Below are 23,155 nucleotides of genomic sequence, written 5' to 3'. Positions count from 1 at the left end.
GGTCATTTAGGTTTTCTTAAAAAGATTTTTGCTCTTTTTTGTTATTCATTAGGCAAAAATTATTATTTTCATGAACACTTTTAAAAAAATGTTATGATTACATCACCATATATGTATCTTTTTCTTTTTTTAACATTATCCATAAATTAAAAACAAAGTCTAGCTAGGAGCTAGAAAAAAAAATACACACTAGTTCATAATTGAGTTTTACAACCATCAAATCATAGATTCTTCCTAGTTTTAATGTTTGTAGCACAAAACCAAATAAAAGAAAAACTACAATGTTATCAAATATAAAATCTATCATATACATGTTTCGACAAAAAATCAAAGCATTCTCGTAAGTTTATACAACCCAAACGATTGTTATACAAACCGAGTCCAAAGTCGTATGCTTCAAACGAACTACACACCATACATAATACTGACTCTAGACCTGACAATTCGTGTATCCGTGTCATGAAAACGTGTCAGCCACGAATTTGACAAGATACGATTACACGATGAGAAATAAGTTTTATCTCAATTTTTAAGATGTATCTGTGTCATGTATTCATGTCGTGTCGTATTGTGTCTCTCACAGATTCGTGTCTTCGTGTCAGAAATTGTCAGGTTTAACTGACTCCACCTCCACGCCACGTTTATCTAAATTCATCCGTTTTGGAATGCGGTCCATCATAATTCACCTATTCTAACTAGTTGTAAAATTACTAGTCAGAAAATGTGTGTCATCAATATGAAATCTGACAAATCGAACTGAGAACGTACCAGAAGAATCTAACTCCAATCCTCAAGTTTTTGCTTTCGAAGTCAATTGGACAACTTGTGACAGACAACAACTGAGAAAACTGAACACCACCACTCCACCTAGAATAGGTCCATTCCATATAAAGCTACACGACTGATTACTCATAAAATTTCGAACCATACCGTGTTAATTGTTAGACAGACATACAATCTATGAAACCGATTCACCGAAGATATACCTAGACAAAGCATACAATCTAGGAAAACGATTCACCATATGTGTATCTAACCTATAAATATTATTGAAATGTCTACAAAAATAGAAATAAATATTATTGAAATGTCTACAAAAATAGAATTAATATTTATTTGGTCCATTCAGAAATAGAAAATATTAAAGTTTTAAATCTAAACACTTTATTTGTGGGAGGGAGGCACCGTTGGATAAGCTTTATAGACGGCGATCTTGGCAATTTATGCATTTGCTACACCAAATGGGTCCAAGCATAAACACCCATGTGCCCACCTACACGACACACCTCCCTTCTATGTTTTTCTTTTCAGAAAAAAATATATAAAACCCTCAAAATTCAGTATAATGATATGGAAATTATAAAGTGCTTTTGTGCCATGAAATGGACAACTATTTGTCTATTTTGGTTACAATTTGGGGAATAATAAGATCTAAAATAGACAAAATAAGTATTAATAAAACAAAACCAATATAAAATGTTACTACAAATTTCTATTTACGAATCTTTGTGAAAATTATCACGTTATACATATTTATTTTTTCAGATATAGGTTTTATTTTATCAAAAGATGAAATTTGTAGTAATATTTTTTATATTGATAGTTTTCTATTTTGATATAAAACTAATTTATCTAAATAAGTAGCCGTTTAAAAAAAAATATAAATAAGTACGTTAAACATGATAAACACAAATAGAAGTATAAAAAGGATTAAAAAACTATTAAAAAAAATAATAAATGACTAAAATGTATAAAAAATAGAGTTTGTTATTTTATTAAGTCAGTAGGTGTGAGGCCCGTGTATTACACGGGTTGATTTAAAAAAATGAAATATTAAACTAAAATGTAAACTAAAAATATTTTTTAATGTACAACTTTAAAATAAAAAAGGAATTAACGTATTTAATACTTTATATATATATATATATATATATATATATATATATATATATATATATATAATTTTAATTTTAAAAATTGAAACAAATCAAATTTTAACAAGTGGATAATATATATTTCAAAAATACTACAAAATGACAAGTATCAAAACTAATGAAAGATTGACATGTGGCAAAAGAACCTTAATTTATTAAGGAAGAAGATTAACCTACTGATAGAGTCGTAAGAATGGCTATTACCTATTAAAGTGATATATATTTTAAACATTGTATTAAATGATAATATATTGGAATTTTTTAGCATTAAATTATTAGAGTTTTTAATTGATGAACCTATAAAATCATCTTCTATTTGACTAATATTGCCAACTAGGTCGGCTAATTAAGTCATATATAACACACTTAAATTAGAATTTTCTCGACTAGCCGTTTGATCTCAAAATCATTACCTAAAAAGATAAGAAATTCTTTTTTTCTTAACCATTTAATCATATACAAAATTAATAAAATGTCCATTTACTTGACCAAAAAAAATCAGTTTGATTTTTCGGTTTCACGATTTATTTGTTATTTAAAGAAAATATATCATTGCTGTTTTAAGTTTTAAGAAACCAATCATGAAATGGAGAAAATAATGTTTACCTCAAATCGTATATTAGGGCAACGGTGTGATAAGCAACGAGAGAGACAGGGGGGAATGGTCCAAACTCCAAACCCATTTCCATTTTTATGAGGTCGAAGCTTTTTCCAATTTTCTATAACAATCTCTTGCTTTCTTGGTTACTCCGGCACCACCTCCGCCACTCCTTTTCCATCTTCCTGTGACATATTCTTCACCGGAATTGCAGTAAAAAATGACGGATAGAGTCCACCCGACATCCAAGCCTAATGGCACTGGCACCACCGTCAGGAACCCAAAACTACCACCTCCACCGGCGAAAACCCAAATTAACAACCTGAACCGACACCCTTACCGGCCGAACCTGCCCAATTATCAACGGAAACGCCGTAGTGGTTTGCGGCGGTGTTTCTGTTTATGCTGCTTCTGGTCAGTTCTCGTCATAATCCTCGTCCTCCTCCTAGCCGGAATCGCCGGTTGCGTACTTTACCTCCTCTATCATCCACAGCCTCCGACATTCTCTGTTACTTCACTTAAAATCTCGCAATTCAACCTCACCACCGCCTCCGACGACACCACACGGCTCACATCCAAGCTCAACCTCACTATTTCAACGAAAAATCCAAACAATAAAATCGTGTTTTACTACGATCCGATCGCGATCACATGCTTATCAGAGGAAACACAAATCGCAACCGGAACTTTCGGAAATTCGTTTACAAGTAGTCCGAATAACATCACGATTATCCGTTCAGCAATCAGCAGCACGTCTCTGCTACTTGAAACGGAGACAGTGGATCGAATGAGATCAGATCTGAAGAAGAAATCGGGTTTGCCATTGAAGATATTGCTTGATACTCAAGCAACAATGAAAATCGAATCAATCAAAAGCAAAAAGGTCGGAATTAGGATCAAGTGTGAGGGCATTCATAGCCTAATTCCAAAGAAGGGTGGAGTAAAATCCAATAGTTCATCATCGTCGGTGGCTGTTGCTACTGTTTCTGATGCTAAATGTGAGGTTGATCTTCGAATCAAGATCTGGAAATGGACTTTCTGATGCTTCCACTTTTTACACAAGTTTTTATCCTTTTTAATATTTTTTACATTATTTAGCATATTTTGAATGTAATTGGTGTTTTTAAAATTTAATATTATGATATACCATTTTATTATAATTTCAAATTTAATTTATTTGTTCTTGAATTAAACAAAATGTGTAAGGCTTTTTTCATATGAATAATAATAGCAATAACAAAATATATCATCCAAAGATTGAGTTATTATATTTTTATCTGATCGTTAGTATATACATGATGACCTATTGATTAACTATTAAATAATTTAACAAAAAAATATGTTATGTGGACACATTTCACACTCGTTACAAAAAAGTTAAAAAGAACTATTTTATTAATTTGAGTCATGATTGTCCATTAAAAAGAAAGAAATGGTGTGAAGCATAACATGGGTTTGGTTTTTATGTGGATGATGATGTTGATTGCATCTTTATATTATATGCTTTCCTTTGCTGTTACTCCCAATTTCATACATATTAATTGATTGCAACTTAGATGATAAATCCAATCTTATATCATCATAGAGTGATAAAATTTTAGACAATTATGTATTCAAACTGTGTCTAGAGTAGATTTCTCGACATGATTTTTAAGATGAATATATTCCATCACAACCTATGAACAAAATGATTTCACATGTGTACATAAATGGATAAGAGTGTGTGGAGTGGACAAGTCATCTTCTTCCCTTGGATAATTATTTGAAATATGGAACCACCATGTGCCAAAGATACTTCATACATATTCGTCAAATCAATTAAAAATCCAACTTTAATTTACATCAATCACATTTAAATATGTTGTTGGTGTTTTTCGTAACAATGAATTCTCTATAAAATATGCAAAGTACATACCGAGGATATACATGACAATATATATATATATATATATATATCCACTAAGAGGACCCCGAAGTTTGAGTTTTTCCGAGATTGCGAGGTGTTGATCAAAGAAAAATAAGAATGAAGGTTTATGAGAAAAACCCTTAGAGCGACGTGAGTTTTTGATGGTCGCGATGCGAAGTGCCATGTAGGGCGTCACACACCTAGGTCAGATGCAAGACGCAATGTCGCAAAGCCCAAAACCCTAGGTCTCGGGTATTGGACCATATTTAAGAAACATAACATATAAGGTTAGTCATTTCCTTCGGTCTCCATTCCAGAGAGCCCTAACCTCAAACCCCTAGCCTCCTTTTCCCCTTAATTTGTGTTTTGGTGCCTTGAAGTGAGTTTTAAGAAGATAGTTTTTATTTTGTGTCAAGAGAAGCAAACTACATAGATTCTCTACCTTCTTGTGGCCTCTTCAAGCTCTGTAAGTGATTAAGTCTAAAACTTTATGGATGTATGTTGCTAGATATAACATTTTAGTTGTTATTGGTCCTTGTTTTCATGATTTTTTAAGAATTATAGAAATGATAGATTCTAAAATGAAAACGCCATATGAAGATGTAAATGATTTGGATGAACACAAAGATGTAAATAATATATGTTTCAATCAGAGGATAGAGAGAACAATTTTTTACAAAAGATTGCGTTGAACTATTTTGTGTCAAAAACTCTACCCTCTCTACTAATTAATGCTCCTATATATAGGTGACATAGGAGCACTAGAAAGAAATCCTAAGTCTACAGTTCAGAACTGCAAACCTAAGATTAAATACATTCCAAAATCGGAATAACAACAACCCAATTCGTAATTAAGAAAAGAAATTAAACATTACAATCAAACGAGAACAACACATACAACTAGACACAACTAATATCTGAAACCTAACAATCTCCCCCTTTGTGTCAAGTTGTTATTATGGTCTTTTCTTCAGTTTTCCTCACAGCTTCAAACACCTTTGGAAGAGTATTCAATAAAGTCATCAGAATAAATATCCACCATTTTATCATATCAGAAACACACTTTAAATCTCCTTCTTTGTTGAACTTGTTCGCTTCAGCTTTTGCAAGGAGTTGATTTAAAGTAGCAGTTGTTGAGTTTTATGCGCTATAACACTCTTATGGTGCACATACAACCCTAAATGCTTTGGATCTAAGTTTTCTCTAGTTATACATGCAATAAAAAATTTCCAAAGCATGAAGCCTACAACTAGCATACAATTTGACATATGAATCATAAAAGTAAGTTAGAAGATTACCTCTTTGTTGTAGCTTGTAGATGTTGGCCTTTCGAGAGCTTAGCATCCCAAGTGTGATGCCTCAAATGTCTTACAACAAACCAAAAACAAAAGGAGGACTTTGAGAGAGAGGTTTAGGAGACACAAATCGGCTAGGCTCTTCTTATAACTCATAGGCGCGATTTTAGCTAGCTAGGGGCTCTATTTATAGTTTGGAATCCTTAGGGTTTAAACTTATAAACCTTAATTTACTTGGGCTTTTAATACAATAACTTATTAGCCTTATGGACTAACTCTTCATGGACTCTTACAAAGATTTAGTCCATTTCTAATCAACATGGATCATTAGCCCAAACTATAAATATCATTGATTTGCCTAATCAGTCCCTGCAAATTTAATTAGTCTCTTTTGATCACTAAATTAATTCCAAATTAATTCTTGACCAATACTAATTATATAATATGATTTCTCATTTAATATATTATACTTATAATATATTAATAAATCACTAATAACCTCTTTCTCAAATATCCATCCTATTAAATTGTTCCAGAGAGTTGCAACCCAAATGGACCATGTTATTTATGGGTCAAGTACATACCAGTTATAGTTATCAGCTTATACACCTAATCCAACAATCTCCCACTTGGATAAGTCTAATAACTATAACTGCAAGTACGACTCGAAGAACCGACTAGCAATCGTAGCTCTCAAAAAACCGTTGTCAAACTCTGAACAAATCAATGATGTGTTCGTTAGATAAGGGATCATATATTCCTCCGTTCTACAAGATATCGTATGAACTGAGACATGGATTATAATCATTCTCTCTGTTCATGTTTCCTGATTTTCGATTTATGACGACTGACTAATTAAACATATCAAATCAGTCTAGGCTTGGTCAAACGCTTAGGGTTGTCATCACTAAATCATCGAGAGGCCCACAGATATCGCTTTTATCCCTTTTACGGTAAAAGGAACGGATAAAGTTTGACTCATATGCTTGCTCTATTTACTCATCAAATCACACATGACAATATGTTTTATAACACCAAGTTACTGGTGTGTTTACACATCATCAATGTGCAACCGACTTGTAAACTGCAACTATATGTTTATGTTTCAAGAATATAAGATTTTATCGTCTCACTGATCACTCGTGATAAAATCCATGAAGTGATTCAGATGAGTGTGGGTTTAATCAATAGTCAAATCTTATTATAAGAGTACTCGTGAACAATGCAGCAAATTTGTGCTATGTCTAAACACTTTCGACAATTTACAGACGTATTCATGACAGTCTTACTCCAATACCTACTTCCAAAGTATGATCGACTGTGGATAGTTTGAATAATCTTATTATTCGGGAAGTCAAAACATGCAAAGTGAAACATAAGAATAATCGAATCCAATATGGTCTCAAGACTTTTGAATATAAGTAAAACCTTTTAATCACAGTATTGATTACACGTTATTCATTGTATAATGTTTCAATTAATTAACTTAATACTTGAATGAAAACAATAGTTATAGGAGACCTTATTGAGGTTTCTGGAAGCCTCCATTTAGATAATTAAAGAACTAGATAACTGAATTACTTGAAATAATATTAGTTTATGTTTAAGTTAGAGTTTATAGATGTTTCCTAATCAACTATAAATTTGGTCTTATACCTTGGAATTTTAGGCCACTTTATTCCATATACCAGATCTAAAATTTTGATCCTTTCTCCCCTTTATCCTGATCTTTCTAGAGTTTTTGTGTTGTGAGTGTGAATCATTAGAGGCTCGCACACAATTAGAGCTTGTTTTCAAAAGACTTTTGGATTTATCTTGTTGGAATCAAAGGGTTGGTTTACAATAACAAATCAGATGCATGTTGCTCTTTTGTGAATTTCGATTTCTATTAGGGTACATAATTGTGTTGTTCAATAGTATGTTGATTCAATAGTGTTATGAAATAGATCAAAGTAGGTTGCATGTACCCTTAAGAGCGTAAGGATTTTTTCGCATTATTACATGTAAAACACATCAACTTATACACCTCAAATTTGAAATCATATGCCCACTCTCTCTTCCCTTCGAGCATGGGATGCTAGAGAAATATAACCCTATCGTTGAAAAAGACATCTGAAGCCATCAACAGATCACCCATCCTCAGGCTATAATCTTCAACTCGTTCATCACAATCGCTTCATACATTAGTCTCGTGACTCAAAATGGAACTACTTTGACCAAGGCCCTTGAGACATTTGAATAATCTAACTCACAGGTCTACACTAATCAGACCTAATTTTCCTTGGCACTTAATGCCCGAACAATAATGAAGACTCACATTCATCCTAAACGATCATCAACGAAAGTCCGGAAGTGACGAAGACAACTACAATTAATGCAAGTGCTATACTATACTATTTATCCTCCACTAGTTCCTTGGAACCTTTTCGACTCTTCTTGATCCCCGTACGGATTCTCTGCTTTCGGTAGTACAGGCCCATACTACATTTGACACCTATACGCATGTGTCTTAAGAATCGTCTCAGATTTCCAACGTCACTACACATATCCACTACCAAATGTAGATACCCATGCTCCCACAAGCACACACTACCATCGTTCATAGACTCTCCCTCTAGGATTCTTCTCACACACATGCATACACTATAATACCTTAACACTTTTCTTAGGTCACTAGAAACTCCATCACGGCTAGGTGTACCAACACACCTATAGGCTTAGAAAAGCCACCAGAAACTTCCTAGATTTTTACCTTAGGTTTCTTCATACGCAAGTGCCCACACTAGTACATTCTAGCACTTTTCCTAGGTCATTATGAATTCCCACCCTACCCCGTTATCAGTTGCGGAAGACACATCTACCAATGTCAACTAACTATATGATGAATACGATTACATGCAGCAAGGATTAAACAATCATTTGACTGAAAGATCATGCACTATAACGGTTGGACTCAAACAAGAGTTGCACAATAGGGCCAAACCAACCATTCTAAAACTATTTAATATTTATGGCGTGCAACTTAACATATTCACTTAATAGTTAAATAACATCAATACATGTTTCACATAACACAAAACAAGCAACAGTCAAGCAAAAAATCCAACATGCAAAAATGCATCATAAAGATTAGGCAATCATAACACGCAATTCCTGAAGATCCTTAGCCTACACACTATCATGCATCTCTAAAAGTTCACGTATCAGACACGAAAAGGTATATCTCCTAAGCAGAAACTCTAACATGTAACCCTGAGCATATCCTTTGGTTACTTCTAGCATGCAATTCATACTATAACATCAATATCATATAAAACATGTATGTGTATTTTAGGAATCACTTATTTAAGCTCCAGATGACTACACACATCACATCTTCTCTTCACCTTTTTAAAATTATTCTTTTCAAAGACTCATGAAAATCCTTATATCCTTAGTCTGAGTTTGGAATCACATGAGTGTTCATCCAAATTTTTTAAACTAGAGCTCTGATACCAACTTGTAATGTCCTAAATTCCAAAATAAATTTTCATCTTTAAAATAGAAAAAACACTTATTTTTACAAATTTACATCAATTCAAATCAATTGTTCATACCAATGATTCAAAATCAAAAATTTTAGGAAGACAATACGAATCTCAATTCATAAAACCGTTGATATATGTGTGCAATCCCGCCTTTGTAATCCGATAAGTGCCTGAAAAACATTTAATCTACAACTATAAGCACACAACTTAGCGACTTCCCCAAAATATCACATACATCACAACATAATAGTCAAATATTGGTTATCCGTAACCCTTTGGACTATCAACAATACTAAATATTACATACAACACAAAAAAAATATAAACAACTATGGGTTATTAGCAACATTGGGACTATCAGCAGTCCTATGAGCTCATAACAACCCTACAGGTTATTAGCAACCTTGTGGACTATCAGCAGTCATGGAGCTATCAACAACTCAAATACACATATAACAACAATCAACAAAATAAAACCCATATGCTTAGCTTTGGCATGCATACACTGTAATATATGTGATATAGTGAGAAGACTCACTTGAACGAACAACTAAAATCCACTACTTAAAGTCCCACATAATCAGCTACATGAACCTCCTAAACTAATCATAATCTAAACCTCATACTATAGCTCAACACCTATTTAAGTTTGACAAAAAGTCAAACTGGTCAAAAAAGACAATGGTTAAAGTCAGCTCAAGCTGACCTCTATGTCGCGAACACCTATAGGCCACGACGTGGCAGCTACACGACAAACAATCATGGTGACACCAGGCTCCACGTCATGGCGATAAACATGTCACTCCATGGGAACCAATTCTAACAACTTAATGGGATAAGTACTTAACCCTAATACCCAAGCTTCCAACTTTTCAAATATGGTATCTACCAACTTCATAATGGATAAACTTTCCAACTTTATCCATTAGGATGGTCTAAACAACCAAGAATCTAAACTTTAAGTCACAAAGGGACCAAAAATGCATCTTTCTAATTTAATCCATTAAGTCCAAACCTCCAATCTTCATATGTGGATCAACATGATGTTTATATGGATAAATTTTCCAACTTTATCAATAATAATGCCACAAACATCCAAGTCTAAACTTTAATACAACAAAATGACCTAAAGGACAAAGATACCTTGCATGTCTTCAAGGTAAGGCAAAATATCCAAACTTTCCTAGTCGATGAGGTCTAAGAAGCATTCCAAACTGATCAAAAGATGGTTGGGTCATCTCAAGTACAAGACCACCGATAAAATGGACCATAAGTGCCAAAAATCACAAATGACATGTAACAGCCCAAAAATCGAGGGTAAAAATTTCATTTTTAATATATACAAAACATAGATATCATTTATGCCAACATCCAAAACATCGTTAGTTAAAACATTTATCAGAGTTCATCCCAAAATCATTCAATACGGAAAACATGGGTGTGTGCACTGCGATCGATTTGAGCCCTTATTTTTCCAAATCGATGGTACCTGAAACCAATAAACAAAATTGTAAGCATGAAGCTTAGTGAGTTCCCCACAGCATACCCCACACAATCCAAATAACCACATAATGCATATCAGCTACGACAACTACATAAACCATATCAATCACATATCCATGCATATCAACATATACGGATGTCGTGGGATCGTCCCCAGGGTCTTACTCCAGGATGTCATGGGCTCCCCACATGGTCTTACACCTAAGTGTCATGGGCTCTCCCATGGTCTTACATCCGAGTGTCATGGGCTCTCCCATGGTCTTCCATGCAAATATCACAAAGATAACTAACATACCACGTAATCACTGGCATAATATATATATATATATATATATATATATATATATACATAAATACATACATACATACCAGACATATCAGTAGTGAATCTACGATAAACACTACAACATAGTAGGAAAGCCATGGGCTCTCCACATGGTCTTACATCCAGGTGTCATGGGCTCTCCCATGGTCTTGATGTGTTATGAGCATAACATCATTCCTATGGTGTTCATGCAACCCTAATGACTTTGATCTAGGTTTTTCTAAGTAAACATACAACATTGAATACCAAAGCAATAAACCCTAATTGAATAGCATACAAATCCCAAAAACACATATAATGTAGGGTTTGGATCTTACCATGATTGTTATGTAGCAATAACAATCACAAACCTTCTTGATCTTGACTCTTGAAAGCTTAGTGCCTCAAATGTTGCACCTCTAATGGAATCACAAACACCATAAGCATCAAAGATGAATAAGAAGGAAGAAATAGGCACCAAAAACGTCTTAGGGTTTCTCTTAGAAGGTTGGGCATGTTTTTTGAGGCTTACGGGTTCCTTTTATACTTAGGCTTCTAGGGTTATCAACTAGGAAATCCTAATCTAGCTGCTTAGTCCTCAAGCAGCCCAAAGATCCTTCCAAAAGGCCCTTGGACGATTTTTATATGGATTCTCATATAGAATTCGTCCATGCTTCCTTTATGGATCTTAAGCCCAATCTTTGTAACTATCTTATAATTACAATATCGGTCCCTTTTATTTAATTAATCTGTTTTAGCCACAAAATTAATTATTGAATAATATTAATTAAACAATATGATTTCTCTTTTAATATATTATTCACATAATATATTAATAAATCATAATTAATCCTCTTTCTTCTTAGTTCATCCTATCAGTTGGTATGGTGAAGGCAACCCAAACGGACCATGCTCATAATCGGGTCAAGTACATACCAAAATAGTTATGGGCTTAGACACCTAATCCAACAGTCTCCCACTTGGATAAGTCTAATAACTATTTTGCATGTGACTTCAGAATCTGATTAGCAATCGTAGCTTTCAAAAGTCGTTGTTAACTTTGATCTTATCAGTAACGCGTCCTTTAGATAAGGGATCATATATTCCTATATTCTAGATATCGTATGAACTGATACATGGATTTAAATCATATCTCTGTATATGTGTTGTTTCCCGATTTCCGATTTATGACGAGTGACAACAGACTACAACTGAACACATCAACTTAGTCCAGGCTTGGCCAAGTGCTTAGGGTGTCATCACTAAATCATCAAGAGGCCCACAGATATCGCTTTTATCCCACTTTGGGTAAAAGGAGTGGATAAACTTCGACTCAAATGCTCTCTTGTACTTACTCATCAAATCACACACAACAATATGTTTTATAACACCAAGTTACTGATGCATTTACATATTATTAATGTGAAACAGACTTGCAAACTAAAACTTACATGTCTCAGTTTCAAGAATATAAGATATTATCGTCTCACTAATCACTCGTGATAAAATCTACAAAGTGAGTCAAGTGAGCGTGAGTTTAATCCAATACTCAAATCTCATTTTAGGAGCACTCATGAACACTGCAACAGACTTTTGCTATGTCTAAAACGCTTCAGACAATCTACAGTCGGATTCATGATAGTCTTCTTTCATACCTACTTCCAAAGTATAATCGACTGTGGATGGTTTGAATAATCTTATTATTCGGGAAGTCAAAACATGCAAAGTGAAACACAAGAATAATAATAATCCTATACGGGCCCAAATTTTTGAGTATAAATAAAACACCTTTATTTAAATCACCATATTGATTACTCATTATTAATTGTATAATGTTTCGGATAATCAACTTATAACTTGAATTATAACAACAATTGTCCAATGCTCCAAGCATGCACAATATGTTTACCTATGATCCTTACTTTTTGAAATAGATCAACTGAAAAACATTTCTAATGATGCTCATTTCACAATTCCTAATCCTTATCACTAGTGTAAGAATACCAAATTCTTGCCACTATTAGAATATACTAGATTTTAACATTTTATGCAACGATCATTTCGTAATGTCAAGCACCAAAGTCACCAAGACTTTGCTAATGACATCACAAAGTGCTCTATTGGAGATTGTTACAAGGAAATTCCATTGATATGAATTCTCACATTCAAAGTACATTCATTTGAACATCCTTCTTGCATAAAAGTTTATAATCTAGACATAGATTCTCGATATCCAACTCCCAATATGGAAACATTTCCATATTTGACATACGACAACTCGTTATTAATAGAATCATATATAATCATAATAATGTCATTATGGTCCATTCGTTACTATACTTCCAACTACCCACAAGCGACCAGTCCTAGGCGAACCTTAGATTATCCTTGACAGTTGTTGAATTAACTTAGTCAAATCCGGTTCTAGTCCTTTTTCCCTCTTAATGCCCTAGACATTTGGAAAATTTAGAACATTCGAATATTACAGCATATGCAATCGATCCTATACCCGAAGCGTATGGGACACGATTCATAATGAAAAACGTGATACTTTACCAGTTTCTTGCTATAATATTGCCATATATAGAATTCTTTTAAGTTGAATCTATTCGACATAACCTCCATATATGTCCTTTGACTAAATTTGATTAAAATTTCTCGATCCAAACTCTTAGATTTTGAAATGAAGTATAATATTCTCTCCCTTAATTATAGAAAAACAACTTTTCAACCCTGCAACTTTGCAAAGTGAAACTTTTGTTTTCTATAATTAATATGTCTAACTTGCAACACGTAAAATAATAATCATGCTCCCACTAACATGATAATTATATCCATATCAGCATAACATTTATGTTCCCACTAGATATGACATGTATCCAGAAAATAGCTTGACTTCTAGAAATCAATACTTATTGACTTCCAAAGTTCATATTTCTAATACGATATGCTTCGATAAGCCTTTATCTAACTTCTCAAAGTCATACACCTTTCCTTAGATAGCTCACATGTGTCTCTAAACTATTTTAGAACCTACACCAATATGTCTCGAATATTCATACTTATTGCCATTTCTCACAATTCGAACGATGAAGATGGATGCCGTAATCATAATCGAATTTAAGAATGCAAGTATCACAATAGTTATCTCCATAAAATCTATCTTAGAAAAAGTGTTTCCTCACAATCATTTTCATGAAGCGAGAGAGAAACCTTATCATTTAGATTTTATGGTGTATGTGTTCCTAATCATGTGAATTTGTCATAACCATAATCATAAGACAAGGTTTGAGAAAAATCCAAACTCATATGGATTGAACCTGTTCATTCTTTAATTTCTTGCCATCAAGGGTCCCACCATTGTATCCAAGTTATTTAGCAACTCACCTATAATAGTCAATGTACTTTCATTGAACAAGGCACTTGCCTTTATGCAGTCTATTGAGAACTCGTAGAACTCATATGCATAAGTAACTTTAGTGGAATGGTACATAAACAAGAATGCGTCGACACGATAGGTTACAAACCTCAAGTCGTGTGCTAGTGTCTAATAGGTTTACTCTTGATTAGTTCTTGAACCTTTTCAAGATCATTTAGACCCTCACTGACCTCTTGACATACAGGATTCTCTTGTCAAGAAACATTTCTTGACAAACAAATATTCAAGAGTTAGTGCAGATTCTTATCAAGACAAACACTACACACAATTGGTCTTAGTTAGTCTTTGTCTTATTTAAGACATCACAACTTACCAATTTCAAACGTGCAAGAGTAAGAAAAACATTTTTCTACTCCACATTTGATGAGTTTGTCAAAACTTCTTAAGATGTGTCACTCAAGTCACAATCTTGGAGTATGACTCTAAGACTTGATTTTGGAACGAAGTATGATTCACCTTTTGATTTAACCATTTCAATAATTTCTGATTCCTCTTCTTAGCCATACTAGTTCATTAAGGTGTCCTTAGAGGATCAATTGTGATATGGTGTAACACCGAAATTTTCCAACAATTTTTCACATTTTAAAAACATACTTTCATTCATAAATATTATAAATATGTCATTGTATCACATATCAATCCATAGAAACACAACCCAAGATCATAATGTATAAAAACTCCTCATGTGTGTACTGATCATGTCGGCGCCTTCCCGCGATCCTCACTGGCACCTGAAACACATAACACCACACTGTAAGCATAAATGCTTAGTGAGTTCCCCAAAATACCACATACAACACATATTAGCCACTCAAGGCTATAACTCTGTATGACCCTCTGGTCAAAGTGTCCCAGTGGGACCCTCCCGTCCTATAACTCTGTGGACCCTCTAGTGTTCGCCCTCAAGATCTGGCATAACTATATATATGTGGTTCGATGTACCATATACACGGACCACAAGAGCTTGAAGTATCTGATGGATCAGCCCAACCTGAACATGCGTCAGAGGAGATGGTTGGATGTGGTAAAGGATTATGAGTGCGAGATCCTGTACCACCCGGGCAAGCCTAACGTTGTAGTCGATGCCTTGAGTCGTAGGGCAGAGAATGCCCCGATACGAGATGTTTGTATGAGGTTGACAGTGATGACTCCGGTGTTGGACACCATTCGGGAGGCCCATGTAGAGGCCATGAGACCGAAGAACCACAATAGAGAACGGGTGATCAGGCAGGTATCTGAGTTCATTCCCGATAGCCGAGGGCTTATGACCTTCCAGGGCCGGATTTGGGTGCCATTTGAGGGCGGGGCACGTACCATTTTGACGGAGGAGGCGCACAGGTCGAGGTTTTCGATCCATCCCGAGGCCACTAAGATGTATTTGGACCTGAAGAGAGACTATTGGTGGCCCTGTATGAAGAAGGATGTGGCGTGGTTTGTAAAGAGGTGCTTGACTTGTCGCAGGGTTAAGGCCGAGCACCAGTGTCCACATGGAAAGTTGCAGCCACTTGAGGTTCCCAAATGGAAGTGGGAACATATTTCTATGGATTTTCATCACCAAATTGCATAGGATCGTGAGAGGTGTCGATGAAATTTGGGTGATCGTCGACCGGCTGACAAAGAGCGCTCATTTCCTTGTTATCAGTGAGAGCTCTTCCGCAGAGAGGCTGGCGGAGGTGTATGTGAGGGAGGTGGTATCGCGACATGCTGTACCGATCTCGATTGTGTCAGATCGAGATGTACGTTTCACTTCTAGGTTCTTGAAGAAGTTCCATGAGGATTTGGGTACAAGGCTGCATTTCAGTACCACTTACCACCCACAGACGGATGGACAGAGTGAGCGGACGATTCAGACGTTCGAGGAAATGCTTCGGGCGCGTGTGTTGGACTTCGGAGGGTGTTGGGACACTTATTTGCCATTGGTTGAGTTTTCCTATAACAACAGTCACCATTCGAGCATTGTTATGCCTCCCTTCAAGTTGTTGTATGGAAGGAGGTGTCAGACTCCCATCTGTTGGGGAGAGGTAGGGCAGTGAGTGATCGGCAGCACTGAGATATGCGGACATGCGACGATCCGAGCTTGAGTTCCAGGTGGGAGACTTCGTGCTCCTGAAAGTGTCTCCTTGGAAAGGAGTGATTCGATTAAGGAAGACTGGCAAGTTGGGGCCCCAGTATATTGGGTCGTTCAGGGTAACCGCGAGGGTGGGCAGGGTAGCATATCGTTTGCAGCTACCTGTGGAGTTGAACCAAATTCATGATACCTTCCACGTGTCTCAACTGAGGAAGTGTATAGCCGACGAGTCGGCAGTGGTGCCGTTGGAGGATATCCAGGTGGACGCGAGTCTGAATTATGTTAAGAGACCGATCGCGATCTTGGACCGAAAGATCAAGGTTCTGAGGAACAAGGAGGTGCCTCTGTTTCAGGTCCAGTGGCGACATCGGAGGGGGTTCGAGCTGACTTGGGAGCTGGAGTCAGAGATACGGGAGCAACATCCGGAGTTGTTTTCAGCATGAGAGTTCGAGCGCAAAGTCTAGTTCTAGTGGGGGAGAATTGTAACATCCCGAAATTCAGGTACAACTATTTAACCCTTCTCTTTTGTCAAGTTGTCAAGATTAGCCCTTGAGTGGAAAATGTTGCAAATGAGTACGCTGGTCGTACTAGAGAGTACCCTGCGCGTACTCATGCGCTTAAGTTGGACGCAGACTCGCCTAGGTACGCTGGGCGTAGCGGGCCCAGATGCAAACCCTAATTGTGGCTTGTGCACTGTAAAAGGAATGCTTAGGCCTTATCCTCAGCCACCATATCAGAGAGTGAAACCCTAAGAGAGCCTTTCCTTCGTCCTAAAGCTTGTGTGTGAGTGTTTCGAGCTAAAGGTGCCTTTGTGTGTTAGTGAAGAAGAAGGAGAGGAGCTTGTGGAGGCCAGGGTTTGAAGTTCAAGCTTGGATCTGAGTTCTTCAGAGGAAGGAGCTTCACTTTGAGGTAAAAATCTCAGAACTTTCCTATTTATTTTGGTTTGGTGTTTTAGGGTCCATTTCTAGGGTTTAAGTCCCAAAGGTGGAGATTTTGTGAGCAAGAGGGGCTCCATGTAGGGGTGTCAATTTATGACACGACACGACAAAAATACACGACACGAAACGAAATTGGGACGAAATCAAAATTCGAATTCGTTTTCGTGTCGTGTTCGTGTCAAATATAAAAAACACGATGTCGTGTCGTGTCGTGTTCGTGTTTACAAATCCACACGAAATTGACACGATTGAGCATGTGTTTGTCGTGTTTTTCGTTTTTATCGTGTTATATATGATTAAATATGAATTAAATAAAATAATAGTTATATCATATTATCTTTGTCGTGTCGTGTCGTGTTGTCGTTTTTTAATTGGTTCGTTTTCGTGTTAGTGAAATAAAACACGACATCGTGTCGTGTCGTGTTCGTGTTACAAAAAACATTGTCGTGTCGTGTCGTGTCAGACAAAAACACGACACGATGGCACGATTTGACAGGCCTAGCTCCATGGACCTATATATGTCCCATTTCAGTGTTATGTGTGATGTTGATCCATAAAAATCCCAACTTGGTCGTTGTTATGGAGTGATGCTTGAGTTATGAGCTCTTAAGTGTTGAAAATGGAATGTTATGGGTGTTGGTGACTTTTACAACCATGCATTGGCCGACTCTCTGTAGCTCGAACGACAGCAGGGGCAGATCCCTGCGATGCTCCCTGTGCTGACCCCCGCAACTGCGGACACTCGGCCTTTTGGTGTCCGGTCTGGTTACAGTGAAAACAAACTGCAAACCCCTTGGGGAAATCCTTGGCCATGTGCCCCTCCTTGCCACACTTGTAGCAAGACCCTGCTCTGCAAACCCCCTCATGACTCTTGTCGCACTTGCCACACTGTAAGCACGAAGCTTAGTGATTTCCCCAGAGCATACCCCACACAATCCATATAACCATATAATCCATATCAGCTATGACAACTACATAAACCATATCAATCACATATCCATGTATATCAACATATACGGATGTCGTGGGCTCGTCCCCAGGGTCTTACTCTAGGATGCCATGGGCTCCCCACATGGTCTTACACCTAAGTACCATGGGCTCTCCCATGGTATTTGATAGGAAAGCCATGGACTCTCTACATGGTCTTACATCTGAGTGTCATGGGCTCTCCCATGGTCTTCCATGCAAATATCACAAAGACAACTAACATACCACGTAATCACTGGTATATATATACATAACAGACATATCAGTAGTGAATCTACGATAAACACTACAACATAGTAGGAAAGCCATGGGCTCTCCACATGGTCTTACATCCAGGTGTCATGGGCTCTCCCATGGTCTTCCATACAGGCATAACACATATATCACTAACATACTTCCTAGCACATAACCAACTAACATGCCATATAATACAACTTCATCTAGTGTACCACATATCATAAAATGGGCCGACTTTGGTGCCTTAGACCCATTGGTATGGTGAGGAGGCTCACCTTGCACTGCTGAAGTCCCGCGAATAAAACTCTAGTTGTTGGATGACAAATTTACATACTGTCAGCACCAAACAATGCCCAATTAATAATTGGGTTCCAAGCCTAAGGTCCAACTCACACTCCAAAGGCCCATTAGGCAAGTAATGGGCCAAAGCCCAACATATGGGCCAATTTTCCAAATTGGTCCCAAGCCTCTACATTGACTTATTTCAAGGCCCAACCAATTATTCTAGTCCAAACAATTGTCATTCTGATAGCCTAATGGCTAATAATCCTTAAGGCCCAAACATGGCCCATGTATGGCTCAATTTTCCAAATTGGGCCCAAGCCTTTCTAATGGGTATTATCCTGAAGCCAAATAATTTACCTTAGTCCATTAATATGTTCCCAATTGGCCCACAAAGGCCCACATCAACTTAGTCCAATAAATTCCCAATAAGAACCCAAAACCCAATTGGGTTTTTTCACATGAAATGATGATTAGGGTTAAGTATTCCTTCTTAACCCATTAAGAACTTAATCCATTAAGTCTAAACATACAATGAAATTGGGTTTGAGTCATAACTCCACCCCAATGTTCCAAATTGCGGGTCCTGATAAGTCCAAACCAATAATCCCAAAATAGGGTTTCCAACCCAATCAGAGCCCAATAGGCCCAATAGCTAGGTCTTTTGATCAATTAGAGTTCGTTAGGCCCATTAGGGTTTTAGTCCCTTGTCCAAACATCCTAACGAATCAAACACAACAAGCACACCGCGACCCAACACGACGGTTGGTGGTGGTTAGGGTTTCTTTTCATTATTCCAATTCCTAATTACATTTTACAATGAAATAACCAAAATTAAACACACACACACACACTCAAAATAATCACACACACAACCACCCTTATGGTGGTCGGCGATGGCACCTGGTGGCAGCTACCACCTCACGGTGGTGGTAGCGGGGGTTTTCTTTGAATCTCCGGCGAAGAAACGATCCTACAACCCTTACAAGTAAAACACATGTATACAAAGACTGTATCCCACTCACAACCACCCATACACGATAGTTAAAGTGGCATAAAAGGAACTAGCGGCGACTGCCACCATGGTTGGTAGCCATGGTGGTTTCCTCGGGTTTTCCGGCCAACTAGCACACACCAAAAGTATTGAAACGCACACATACCCACATACAGAACACCCACATCACATTTATACTTCTAACATGGAGGAGGATGACGACTACGGAGGATCCCGCTACATCGGCGACGTGGCTGACGACGAAACTTGAATAAGAAGGAGGTGAAGGAACGCCCGCTATCGACAGCAACACTGCCCAAATGTCGGTCTTCAGCATGCATCGGTTTCGTCAGCAATCATCGAGGAGACCTCGTTGGTGGCTCACGACCACACAACAGTGAACCGGGTCCATTCATCAGCCCCCCGGCGGTCATCCCATTTGCTGCCAGTGCTGATCACGATGTCCGACAGTCGTGGTGGCATTCTGATGGTGAAAAAAAAAGCGGCAGTAGGGGATTCGATGATGCAACAATCATAGCCCAATAGGCCCATTAAGGACTTAATCCATTAAGTCCAAACATACAATGAAATCGGGTTTGAGTAATAACTCCACCCCAATGTTCCAAAATGTGGGTACTGATAAGTCCAAACCAATAATCCCAAAATTAGGGTTTTCCAAACCCTAATTAGGGTTTCCAACCCAATCATAGCCCAATAGGCCCAATAGCTAGGTCTTTTGATCAATTAGAGTTCGTTAGGGCCATTAGGGTTTTAGTCCCTTGTCCAAACATCCTAACGAATCAAACACAACAAGCACACCACGACCCAACACGGCGGTTAGTGGCGGCAGTCACCACCTCATGGTGGTGGTTATGGTTTCTTTTCATTATTCCAATTCCTAATTACATTTTACAATGAAATAACCAAAAATAAACACACACACTCAAAATAATCACACACACAACCACCCTTATGGTGGTCGGCGATGGCACCTGGTGGCAGCCACCACCTTACGGTGGTGGTAGCGGGGGTTTTCTTCGAATCTCCAGCGAAGAAACGATCCTACAACTCTTACAAGTAAAACACATGTACACAAAGACTGTATCCCACTCACAACCACCCATACACGATAGTTAAGGTGGCATAAAAGGAACTAGCGGCGCCTGCCACCATGGTTGGTAGCCATGGTGGTTTCCTCGGGTTTTCCGGCCAACTAGCACACACCAAAAGTATTGAAACGCACACAAAACCACAGACAACACACTGCACACACCCACCGCACATATATACTTCTAACATGGAGGAGGATGACAACGACGGAGGATCCCGCTACATCGACGACGTGGCTGATGGCGAAAGTTGAATAAGAAGGAGGAGAAGGAACGCCCACTGTCAACAACAACACTGCCCAAACGTCGGTCTTCAGCATGCATCTGTTTCATCGACAATCGTCGAGGAGACCTTGCTGGTGGCTCACGACCACACAACAGCGAACCGGGTCCATTCGTCAGCCCCCCGACGGTCATCCCATTTGCTCCCAACGATGATCACGATGTCCGACATTCGTGGTGGCATTCTGATGGCGGAAAAAAGCGGCAGCAGGGGATTCGATGATGCAACAATGGCTGGTGGAGATCTTGATGGTGACGGTTGCTGAATGGTGCCCTTAGGGTTAGGGTTCCATGTTTATGGGAGGGGAGGCCAATGACGGTTTTAAACTCGTCTCCAATATAACCTCTTTCTGATTTTAACAAAATTGGTCCCTCCTTCCCTTATCTTTTTCCAAAATAAATCCGAAATTTACCTTTTTAACCCCTTATTCCATAATTCTTCACAATATAATTCCAGAATTTACATTTTATCCCTTGCTTCCATAATTCCTTCCATATTGAGTCCTAATTTTTACCAAGTAACCCCTGTCTTCGATATTACTTACAAATTAAGTCCGAATTTAACACTTTAACCCTCGCCTTCTAAAATTATGACAGTTAACTCGTCGAGACCAACAACTTGCTATATAGTTATTAATTTTAGGGCTACTGTTGGGGTACGAAGTTATCCATGTATGACTTTGTAAATGGTTTGACTTTTGTAGACCCACTTGCATGTGGTGCATTAATCTTATGACATGAGATAAAGAGTGAGAGAGACATGAAAACACCTCTATATAAGGTGGGTTCATACCACTTATGGAGGTGTGCTTGAGAGATATAAAATTGAGTGTGTAAGTGTGTGTTATTTATGTAGATTTAGATCTATATCCCTTTTTGTAACACCATACATAATCGAATGCATCTCTTAAACACCGGAATCATCATGTTCATTGTGTGTTCTTTAATTCCGCAAGCAAAACCAAAGTTCATAATTCACATCAATTGGTATCAGAGCAGGTCTTCAAAGATTAACACAATTTTTTGAAGAAACGATTCTCGGTTTGGCAAAATTTGTCACAATTGGAGCATTTATGGTGAGTTTCTCTCTATGATCTTTCTTAATCTCGTTGATTCATGCGTTACATTCTTGATTTTTGATCATTTTGACTCATTGGATCAATTTTTTTTTTTGAAAAACCCTTTTGTTATGATCCAATAATTTTTTCATTGATCAAAGCCCCATCAAATCTTATATTTGTTGTTCGATTTGATTCTCAAATTACAGTTGTTCATTTGAATCGAGTTATAAGCCCAAATTCACTGTGATCTAATTTTTTGATTAAGCCCAGAGTCATAATATCTTGTTGTTCATAAATGAAACTTGAGCCAAATTCATATTCTTATTTGATAATTTTGATATGTGTGATGATCAAGAGCCCAAAATTTTCATTTGTTTAAGATCTAAAAGAACTCTTTACTGTTCACAATTCTTGAGCCCATACAAATTTCGTATTTGATCCGATATCATAATTGTGTGAGCCCAAATTCGATTACAGTGTATGGTTTATCGAACTTGTCCCTGATTTAGTCATACGCTTCAAATGGTTGTACCATAGAACTCATACGCTTATGTTCTTATTTCTTAATTGATTGCATTTGATTATTCTTCTCGTTTTCTCGATCATTTTTTCCTTCTTTCTTTTGGTTGATGTCGATCAATAATCAGATAATTTGTTACGATTTCATGTGATTTGGGACATGAAGAAATCG

The 23,155-nt window shown here is 37.2% G+C and overlaps 1 protein-coding gene and 1 long non-coding RNA gene across 2 annotated transcripts; one reads left to right on the top strand and one right to left on the bottom strand.

Moving 5' to 3' along the window:
- Window positions 1-284: 284 nt before the first annotated feature.
- Window positions 285-1,893, bottom strand: LOC145057871 (uncharacterized). The gene is made up of 2 exons (XR_013686200.1): window positions 769-1,893; window positions 285-695 (listed from the first exon to the last, which is right to left on the bottom strand). It is a non-coding gene; the product is annotated as an uncharacterized LOC145057871 (long non-coding RNA).
- Window positions 1,894-2,529: 636 nt separating this feature from the next.
- Window positions 2,530-3,692, top strand: LOC145057870 (NDR1/HIN1-like protein 13). The gene has a single exon (XM_079005782.1). It carries the CDS (start codon window positions 2,753-2,755, stop codon window positions 3,572-3,574), a length of 822 nt encoding a protein of 273 aa, XP_078861908.1. The 5' UTR covers window positions 2,530-2,752; the 3' UTR covers window positions 3,575-3,692.
- Window positions 3,693-23,155: the final 19,463 nt, after the last annotated feature.

The sequence above is a fragment of the Lactuca serriola genome, chromosome 6, assembly GCF_051521515.1.
Source record: "Lactuca serriola cultivar US96UC23 chromosome 6, Lser_US96UC23_V15, whole genome shotgun sequence".
In the NCBI taxonomy this organism is placed as follows: Eukaryota; Viridiplantae; Streptophyta; class Magnoliopsida; order Asterales; family Asteraceae; genus Lactuca; species Lactuca serriola.
Note: the sequence above shows the minus strand (reverse complement) of the source record. Positions and strands in the feature narration are given on the sequence as shown.